Source organism: Lepidochelys kempii, chromosome 2 (genome assembly GCF_965140265.1).
Source record: "Lepidochelys kempii isolate rLepKem1 chromosome 2, rLepKem1.hap2, whole genome shotgun sequence".
Lineage (NCBI taxonomy): Eukaryota > Metazoa > Chordata > Testudines > Cheloniidae > Lepidochelys > Lepidochelys kempii.
The window spans coordinates 48,693,164-48,704,006 of NC_133257.1; the positions used below are offsets into that span (position 1 = coordinate 48,693,164).

The 10,843-nt window shown below is 44.6% G+C and overlaps 1 protein-coding gene across 1 annotated transcript in view; it reads left to right on the forward strand.

Annotated features, from left to right (window-relative positions):
* CNGB3 (cyclic nucleotide gated channel subunit beta 3) overlaps positions 1-10,843 on the forward strand; it is a 140,586-nt gene that overhangs the window by 75,424 nt on the left and 54,319 nt on the right. The window contains exons 3-4 of the mRNA XM_073329320.1: positions 7,767-7,909; positions 10,429-10,614. Of these exons, the coding sequence (XP_073185421.1) occupies positions 7,767-7,909; positions 10,429-10,614 (329 nt within the window). The remainder of the gene's footprint in view (positions 1-7,766; positions 7,910-10,428; positions 10,615-10,843) is intronic.

The window sequence follows — 10,843 nt, forward strand, 5'->3', positions numbered from 1 at the left end:
AGGAAAAACACATACAGACAATTGTATAGACGAGGAAATAACAAGAAATCTGTATACAATACATAAATGTGGGCCTGATTTTCCACTCTTGCTCCTGGTGTAGTCATTTACACCAATGCAAAGTGTCAAGCATAACCATTCTATGTAGATACAACCATGTAGATGAGTACATAATGTTGCACAAAGGTCAGGGATAACTACTTAAAGAATAGGTGCATCTGTTTAGAGGCAAATCCTAGAGCTCAGCACTCAGCCTGAGAGCAAGCAATCTTTCCACACAGGCCAGGAGAGCAGCAGCAGAGGCTCCTCTGTGGCTGCTTTCATAGTGAAGAGACTAGCACTGAGGTGCAGGGAGGCTCAACAGAGGACATGCTGGAGGTTCAGAACTGCTCTGCTCTGAACCTCCTGCCTGTTGAGTCTTGCAGGTCTATTCAACATCGCTTACGGAGACCATTTTTTCCCCTCAAGATACCAAAGAGCTTTCACACTTAACAACGATTCAAGGAATGACCAAACTTGAAAATTAATAGAATTTGCAATTACAGTTATATAAAAATTAACGTTCTGGTGATCTCAGAATGAGGGATTAGCTTTTCAATAGACCTCATTTAAAATACGCTAGCCAAATAGCCCTAAAATGCTGAGGAGGTAGCAAATCCAAATCAGAAAATATTACTACTGTAGTGTCTGACAATTAAGTTAATATTATTGGATATAGTTCTTTCAAAGAGGAGATTGAGCTTAGCATGGGGCTCTGATATCGAACATGGTCTATTGTTCCTGCTAGCTGTTATGTGTGAGTTCAATTCCTGTTTATTTATTTGTGTATATTTATGTAATCCATATTTTTAAAGAGCCTATCTAGGCCAATAGGGAGTTTTGCCATATATTAAAAGGGCAACCATAGGAGTTTTTCTCTCCTGCTGGTAATAGCTCACCTTAACTGATCACTCTCATTATAGTGTGCATGGTAACACTCATTGTTTCATGTTCTCTGTGTATAAAAATCGTCCTACTGTATTTTCCACTGGATGCATCCGATGAAGTGAGCTGTAGCTCATGAAAGCTTATGCTCAGATAAATTTGTTAGTCTCTAAGGTGCCACAAGTACTCCTGTTCTTTTTGTGGATACAGACTAACACGGCTGCTACTCTGAAACCTGTCATAGGAGTACTGTAGAAGCAAAAATAAACCCAGCAGCCTCTCCAAAGTCTGTAAGTTAGGAGGAAGGGAAAAGCACCTCAACCACAAACTCCAGTCATCAGTGCACAGATCCCATGGAGTCTCTCAAACAGGCAGAAGCCAAACGACTTAAAATGTTTTAGATCAAGACCAACACTTTAAACTCCATCCCGAAACCAACAGGCAGCCAGTCTGAACTAAAAAAGCCCCAGTGTCATATATTTGTGGCAAGAAATTACTAAATAAGAGAGAGACACTGCAATTTGCACTAGCTTGATTTTACAAGTTGATTTTAAAGCGTAGCCCCATGCAGGTCATGCATGCTCTCCAGATTGACGGCTCTCCACAAGCAGCCTCTTCCTTATGTACTAACCACAGCAAATTTAACATATGCCATTTTATTAGGAGATGACAGTAGAGAAGAGGAGGCAATAAAAATGAAATGGAAAGTGGGACTGAAGGGAAAAAATCAATCACTCAACAAGTATGGAATATATAACAGAAAACAGATACACAATAGCATCATCTCCATCTGGGAGAGAAAACCTTTGCCAAAGAGTGACAAGGTTCCACTAAGGTATACACCCATGATGAAACCCCACACAAACACCAAAGGAAACCTAGATTCCTGTTGGAAAGATTGTGAACTAGTGAGAAAAATCACACATAGGTTTATTGGGAGTGACCTAAAATACACTCATTCTGGCCTATGACTCATAAGCAGACTGGAGGGACCTTTGACATACAATTTGAGATAAAGCCCATTTATTATAAACTTGCAGACACACCAAAAGAATGTAAAAACAAGGAGGAAATCTGTTTAAAATCCTTTGTGCAGAAGTCAGAAGATCCATCATGATACACTGGCTAAAACAAGAAAATCATTTAATTTCACTGCAGATGGACAGGCAAATCCAGGGATACGTGATGGAGGAAATTATGGCAAGATTACAAAATACACAATAAATGTTCAGTTCACTCTGGATTTTTGTTCTAGGGTTTCTAGGAAACAGAAAACATAGCAGACTTAACCTGGAGGGGTGATTGATACAAACTCCAGATACTCTTAACATTCTCTCTCCATTTTATCAAATGGTTTTGTTTTTCAAGGGTTTTCACATGCTTACCTTACGGTTCCTTAGGCAGTGTGATCAGTTTTGCGTCTTCTAAGAACAAAGTTTCTCAGTAACATATACGCCTCTGTGAAGGGATTGACTTACTGTTCGTGACTCCTTGTGGCCAGGCATGGCGTAGCAATTCTCTCCTTAGGTGTCTCCTGCTGACGGCTGCTCTGCTTCTGCAGTGCCCTGCCTCTTCCTGTGACTTGGCCAGGTCACCTTAAAGTCTCTCCCCCTCCAAGGTAGTCCATGAACAAAAAGCAAGGGGATTCACACAAATAAACTGAATGTAATAAGAAATAGAGGAGAATACCCTCTCGGAGTGCATCAGAATTTGGCCCCCCTTCCCACAAGAAGGGGCGTTCGGGCAGTGGTCTTCTTGGAAACACCTTCCCTCACTCAGCCCTTTCCGCTCTTAATTACAGTGTTCTGTGATTCATTATGGCAGCTAATTTTGCTAAAACCACATATTTTATCAAAATGTGTGACACATATGATTTTTTTTCCTTCTAAACCCCTCACTTCTCCCACGTTACTTCCCCTCCCTCAAAGGAGTTTGATATCCTCGGGGATATTATAGAAGCAACATGAGCCAGATCACATTATATTCTGACCCCAACTCTTTGAAATATTCTTTTCCTACTCTTGATGTTGGGGGTTTGCACAGAGTCAGCTATGATGGCTTTAAGAACAATGGGGACATGTCTACACTGCAATGAAAGCCCTGGCTCAAGCCTTAACCCCACATCTGTCTACACACAAATCTCTTGGACTTGGGCTCAGACCCAAGGTTGCAAGACCCTACAGGAATGGAGGGTCCAAGCCTGAGACCAGCCAGGACTCAGGGTTCAAGCTGTATTGTTTTGCAGTGTGCACGCAGCCATGCCAGACTTGGAACCTGGGAATCTGTCTTCACTATTCCACAATCCCATGGGCCAGTGTTTTTTGTCCTCTTTATCCCATAAATCGTCAGTCAACTTCCAGGAAACAGAATCAAACCCCCTGGTTTTAGCACAGCTGCTTGTCATTTAACCCTTCAATTTTATTCTGACTGCTGAACTGTAAACACACTTTCAGAGAACGTTCTGCATTTGCAGTGGCCACCAACCAGAAGTAGTCCTTTACAAAGCTCCCTGCCTAAGGGTCATAGGAGCACAGCCAGATTTTGGTTAGTCTCTGGTGCCTAACCAGCAAAACAGTTAATTTCAGGAAGAGTACCAGGAATGACCATGCATACCAGCAAATAATGAAGAAGCTGGCACTGAACTTGCAGGGGAGATGGAGGAGACAGAAGCACCCCAGAGCTTGGTAAGTTTCTGGCCCAATTTTTGTGTTTTTAGCATAGAAATGCATTCTATGAACCAATGCAAAAGTTATTACAAATGCTGGGTAGCAGCATGTATCTGGATGGCATGCCAGTGCTTTGGTGTCCCTTCACCCCCACCATGTGTAATTCAGAATGGAGACTGTGAAACACAAACAGTAAAGAAGCATTTTGAAGAATTTTTTTTTTCTGGGAAGGTGCACATTTTTTGGTACAACATCCAGTTTGTTAAAAACAAGAACCTTACTTTGCCTTCCCTGTACATACACCACTCCATACCAACTCAACTGTGTAATGAGCCAAATGAAACCAGTGAATTGTGGTGGGGCTGGCGAGAGAAGGTGGAAATGTAAGCCTTTTTCAAACGTAGTTCATTTCTGTTAAATGCAGTGCATGCAGTCCGTGGGTGATGACATCATGCATCCCAAATATGACTGGGGTTTTGAATTCAGTCCAAAAATATGCCAGGGAATGGTGGGGGCGAGACCAGGGGCAGGGAAGAGTTATGGCAGTGGAGTTCTGTGTGTTTGCATGCAGTCATAACAGGCTGTATCGGAAGCTGTGGGGAGGCACTAAGCCAGGTGGTTATTAGCGCAGCATCCTGAAGTCTTTAAACCACAATTTGAGGACTTCAATAGCCCAGACATAGGTGAGAGGTTTTTCGCAGGAGTGGGTGGGTGAGATTCTGTGGCCTGCGTTGTGCAGATCAGACTAGATGATCATAATGGTCCCTTCTGACCTTAGTATCTATGAATCTATTAATATTGTTGATTCCTTCATGAATTGTGACCCAATCCTGGGTGCTGACAACTGCAGACTTTCCCTTAGCAGAAACTCCAGATAGGTAGCCATATTTTGGGGCAGGGCATATTTTTCAGGTCCATCTCAGTAGCTGACAGGTACACTCCATTTGTAAATGTGCTGTTTGGTCACCATCCGCTTAAATGCTTCAAGGGCATGCACAGCTGGTTTCCCACTTGCAGCTTGGAATAGCACCTCTCTGTCAATGAGGCACCACAAAATCCATTATGTCCTCCAAAATGTGGAATGCCTGAAACGTCAGAGAAGGTTTATGTAGCATGTCTCAGCCACTGATCTCCCCCAAAGCCACTGTGGTCTGCAATTTTTAGAAAAAAAAGCAGTTACGATTTTTTTTTAACTTACAATGTTCTCTGCACCTCTTTCACTGCTATTAACCAGGCTGCGTCCAGGGAGTCTGTGGTCTGAGGCATCCCTCTCTCAAGATATTGTAGTTCAGTATTAAAAAGTAACATTTTAAGTCCTTGAAATTCCAAACCAGATTTTTTTTTCTGAGCTCCTGTACTGAGCAACTTGAGACAATAATTCATCGTGTCTTGTCTTATTCCAGGCCCATCAACCTCTACTGGAGTGGAAGCCTGGAACACCAAACCTTCCCGGATCATTCCAAGAGAAAACGTTTCCATGTTGATTTCTGATGGACATTCTGGACAGGATCAACAAACAGGTCCAGTCCGTAAGACAGAGGGACTTTCGGCAAGAGGAAAAACATTCTGAAAGGCAAAAGGAAAGGCTCAGGCTGGCTTCACAGTGGGAGCAGACACTTGCATTGCAGTTCCTGGAACAGAAACAGTGGTTAAGGGAGGGAGATAGAGCTGAGCAGAAGGAACTGTTTGGGTGGATGCTATCTCTAATGGCCAGCATCCCCTGTGCAATACCCTGTCCAGCAGTCCTGGAACAGCTTGGACAACTCTATGACGGGGTGGCCCATGCAACCAGGCCCTGTCAGTGGCTGCACAGGGCAAATGTGCCCCCATGTAGTCCTCCAGGCTGCACCCTTCCCCTCTGGACACCTTCACTGCCCTTCCCTGGCCCCAAGCGGGTGGCAAACGTGGAAGGCAGGACAAGAGGAATGGGGGCCAGGGGATTCATAACAGTTGGGGGTTTCTATCTGGTTAATGGTTTCACTTTTTGCACTTGTAAATGCACTTTGTTCTGGGGGATTTTTTTTTTAAGGTTTTGGTGTCATTAGTGTGCTAACGGCAGCTGGCCTGTCTGGCAATGGTTAATATTGTACCTTTCCAACAAATATTTAAAAATAAAGGGTTTTATTTTATTTTAAAAAATGGTATTGCCATCACTATATCACATCATCTAATGTGTGTTTCAAATAATAAAAGTGACACACGATCAGGGACAACTGGGAAGCTGTATGCAAAAAATAATTCTCAATACAGCTATCTACATCAATGAGTTATTTACATCAACCCATATTGTGAGTCCCCCTACCCCCATCCCATAAGCTGCCATATCATTTATAAGTACAATGCATTGCAATAGAACCCTCCCCCACAAGCAATGAAACCCACCATACACACATACATTCATAAAAGGTACTGTTCTCCCTCTTCCATGGGCACATGCAAGTCCATAATGGAGCACAGAGCATCCTTGACTTCTGTTGCCTGGATTCATCCAGCTCAAGCTGGGCGTACTGGTTCAGCAGTCCATCACAGTCACAGATCCATTCAGGGGGAAATGGCTCACCTCTGGTTTCACAATGATTGTGAAAAGCACAGCAAGCCACAGTCATCCAGATAGCGTAGATGACACTGGAATCCAAACAGGTCTGTAGACATCACCACCGGCCTGTCAGTCTGCCAAATGCACATTCAACCACCACTCTATACCTGCTGAAAGTGTAATTAAACCTTCTTTGCCAGAGCCTCTGAGACCAGGATATAATTTCATAAGCCAAGGCAAAATGGGGTATGTGGGGTCTACCAGAATAACAGTGAGGACAGCAACTCCACTTATGAAAATGTCATTTGGTGGGACTAGTGGCCCAACCTGTCTATGAATGTAGATTCCTGACTGTCAAAAACCTGGCATCATGATTGTTACCAGTGCAGCCCACAATGATGTTCATACATCAGCTGCTGTACCCTATGAGGGGCTGCATAATAACGGAGTAGTAGTAACCTTGGCAGTTTAATGTGCTCCTTGAGGAGGGCAAACGATGGACACATGAGTCCTATCAGTGGCCCCAGTGCAATGTGGAAACCCCATTCTCTCAAAGCCATCTTTTATTCCTTTCACGTTGGGGTAAACCACATGCCAGATTGCCTCAGAAACCTGTCACCACTTTATTCAAAGTCACCTTCCCAACACCAAAGCAGGTGGCAACAGACTTGTAGCAGTCTGAGATAGCCAGCTTCCAGACGGTTATAGCAACCCACTTCAGAACCAGTATGGGTGCTCTCATGCACGTTTTGTGATCCAGGAGGGTTGGAGCAAGCTGCTTAGAAAGCTCCAGCAATGAATCTTTCTTCATGTGAAAGTTCTGGATCCACATCTGCAGGATGATGTGGCCTCACCAGTCTGTTGCTTGTGGCCCTGCTCCAGAAGCATCGGTCTACATAGTGGGCATCAGCAGCTACATAGAGTGTCACAAGCAGCCTGAGCAAGTTGGAGTCCACCAGGTCTGTGTCCTCACACCCATCCTATCATTAGCTCTGTCAGGTGCCTACAATGGGTCAGAAAACACTGCTGAAATGTCCACCACTGTCTCAAGGAAGCTCTGTCAATTACCAGAAACAGGAATGAAAGTGCAAGTAAGAAGAGTTCTTCAAATGGTGCCTCCTCCAAGTTGCTGTCTCTGATGGCTGGGCGCATGCAGATCAAAAGGATAGCTCTGCAGGATGTGTTGGTGGGCTGTTCAAACCCCTGTAACATGTGGGGTGGACAGTCGAGATTTCCCACACTGCCCCATGAACAAAGGGCCAGAGAAGCCACATTATGGGACAATGGTAGGAAGTCTGCAGTACTCCAGTGAGGATGCTGGAGCCCCAGGTTTTGGCCTGGGTTAAAATATTCTTCATCTTGGGTCAGCAATCAGTGTAGATGCTCAGACCCTGGTTTCTCAAACTCAGGGTTAGCTGACTCAAGTTCCACTGACCCTGGGCTTCCATTACAGTGCAGACATACCCTGGGAGACTTCTTGGCTACCTATTTATTATAACTTCAGTGGCACAAAGGAACCTTAGCACAAACCAGCATCTGGCCCTTGTATTTGAATTCTACTCATGTCATAGCATTGATGCTGATAGTTTTCTTTCATTCCTTTCCAGTACTCTTAACTGTTCTTCTTTTGTCTTAATTAGCTCATCTCAAGGCCGGGTTGTAAGTGAATATACTGAAACCCAGCTGCAAGAGATTGTCAAAAAAATGAGGGCAAGGACATCGGTCTATAAAGAAAAACTGACTGACCCACTACTGTCCTCTCCTGAGGGCAGTCCTACAGCTTGTAAGTTGCTTTAGTTCTCAGAAGATAACTATTTATTTGGTGGTTTAAAGATGAAAATCCTATTCTGAGAGTTTAAAATGCTGGAAGACAATATTTCAAGAATCATGGATCAAATCTTCATTTGGGATAAATCAGCATATCTCTGCTGAAATCAGTGGAGCTGAGTTAGCAGTGGCTCTCAACTTTTCCAGACTACTGTACCCCTTTCAGGAGTCTGATTTGTCTTGCGTACCCCCCAAGTTTCACCTCACTTAAAAACGATTTGCTTACAAAATCAGACCTAAAAATACAAATGTGTCATAGCAAGTTACTGAAAAATGGCTTACTTTCTCATTTTTACTGTGTAATTATAAAATAAATCAATTGGAATATAAATATTGTACGTGCATTTCAGTATATAGTATGTAGAACAGTATAAACAAGATATTGTATGAAATTTTAGTTTATACTGACTTTGCTAGTGTTTTTTATGTAGCCTGTTGTAAAACTAGGCAAATATTTAAATGAGTTGATGTACGCCCTTGAAGACCTCTGCATACCCCCAAAGGTATGTATACTCTTGTTTGAAGAACCCCTGTGTTAGCTTATAGCAGCTGAGAATGTGGCCTATTTAAACCCATTGAGACACCTCATGAAATAGTTTTAATAGAGGTAAGTCTCCAACTATGACTGTTCAGGATCACCATTTTCAAACTACTTTCTAGATCAGGGGCGGGCAAACTTTTTGGCCTGAGGGCTGCATCAGGTTTTGGAAATTGTATGGAGGGCTGGTTAGGGGAAGCTGTGCCTCCCCAAACAGCCAGGCGTGGCCTGGCCCCCACCTCCTATACGACCCCCCCCCTGCTTCTTGCCCCCTGACAGCTCCCCTGGGACGCCTGCCCCATCCAACCCCCAACCCCACCCCTGACGCTGCCCCCCAGGACTCCTGCCCCATCCACCACCCCCTGCTCCCTGTCCCCTGATCACCCCCAGACCCCCCATCCCTGATTGCCCATCCAACCCCCACCCCATTCCTGACTGTCTCCCCGGAACCCCCCCTTCTCCCTGTCCCAAGTGCCCCCATCCAACCCCCCTGTTCTCTGCCCTCTGAACGTCCCGACCCCATCCACCCCCCCGACCCCTGACCACCCCTCCGAACTCCCCTGCCCTCTATTCAACCCCCCCTGCTCCCTGCCCCCTTAGTGCGCTGCCTGGAGCACCGGTGGCTGGCAGCGCTATAGCTGCACTGCCCAGCACAGAGCACCACTCAGGCCAGGCTCTGCAGCTGCCCGCCCCAGGAGCTCACCCTGCCGCCCAGAGCATTGCACCGGCGGTGCAGTGAGCTGAGGCTGCGGGGGAGGGGGAACAGCAGGGGAGTGGCTGGGGGCGAGCTTCCAGGGCCAGGAGCTCAGGGATGGGTAGGAGGGTCCTGCGGGGCGGATGTGGCCTGCAGGCCATAGTTTGCCCACCTCTCTTCTAGATTCATCTCGGTTATTTTATCTGTATTCCTAGGGATCAAAGATACATTCCTTATGGGAAGGTATATGTGGCAATATGCCACATGCAGGTACATAGGTGATACTGAGATGAGATATCTTTTGTAAAAGTAAACAAAGTGTAAGGTCAGGCGATAATCTTCCAGCATCATTAAATATGCCAGGTATGTAGGTTAGAATGGGATAAGGCAGCGCAAGGCAATACATCTCACCTGAAAATAATTAAACACAGTACTGATGTTGTTCCTCTTCAGAAAAAAGCTTGTTTTCTTCCTTTGCACAGGAGGAGGAAGAGTGTGTAGTCTTCATATTCTGCATTTTTTTCAGAAGCTATTTATTGATCTCCTGAATTCTAGTAAGTTGGGAAAGATAGCAGGTAGGATGAGTGTCAGGATGAGTGTCTAAACTATTATAAACTTTGACAGCTCAGGAAGACGTGGTCAGATTTTTTTTAACTACTTCTGTGTCAGTTAACCTACTACCCCTCTCTCTGGCACTTACATTACTTTAGTTTTTAAATGATAGATGATCCAGTTTGCCAATTTACTATTCATACTCAGCTGTGTCTTACTCTGCAAGTTGCCCCACTGAAATCAAGCGACTACTTTTGAAGTAAGAAACTCAGCTCGAGTATGGCAGAACTGGTCCCAGAGCAATTCTATCCCATCCATGGCAAGTTTACAACAGTCATGCAAGAATAAGTGCCTGGGTGCTTCCTGCCTTACCCCATCTAAATCCAGCGTGTGTGTAATTGTACCAGCATTGACTGCCCAGGGAAAGATAGCGTAGAAGCACATTTCCCTCTGTGACACCCAGCACTAGATATCCTGGTGGTGTTAGTAGGAGTGTGCCTGGCTATGTCAGTGCTGAATTTACTCTCCAATCTGTTTTCTAACTGAAAACAGAACTGAAAATTGTAGCAATAAACACTAAGGAGTCGATTGCATGGCCTGTAATATGCTGGGGCTCTCAAGATCTGTCACAACAGTGAGGCATGTGCATGCCATTGTTAAATGTTCCCTTCTGTGACATTCACATGCTTAGCTCCATCAAAAAAGAAACCTCTGCCCCCACCCCCACCAAAAGAAGAGAAAAAAGATGAAGAAAAGAAAGAGGATGCCAAGCCAGAGGATCATTACTGCAACATGCTGTGCTGTAAATTCAAGAAACCACCACTGAAAGAATACCTGAAGAAGATGGAGCTACCAGACAGTATAGATGCATACACAGGTAAACCGAATGAAACAAAGGAAGGTGTCAAAGGCAGGATAAAAATTTATATTACTTGTGTTAAAATAGCACCTGGATGCCCTATCTGAGGTCAGAGCCCCACTGCACTAGTGTGTAGTGAGAGACAGTCCCCCCCTTAAGAGCTTTCAGTGTCAATAGTAGCCAAGAAAGAGAAATGGTGAGAGTGAAAACAGAGGCACAAAGAGGTGAGGAGACTTGTCCAAGCTCA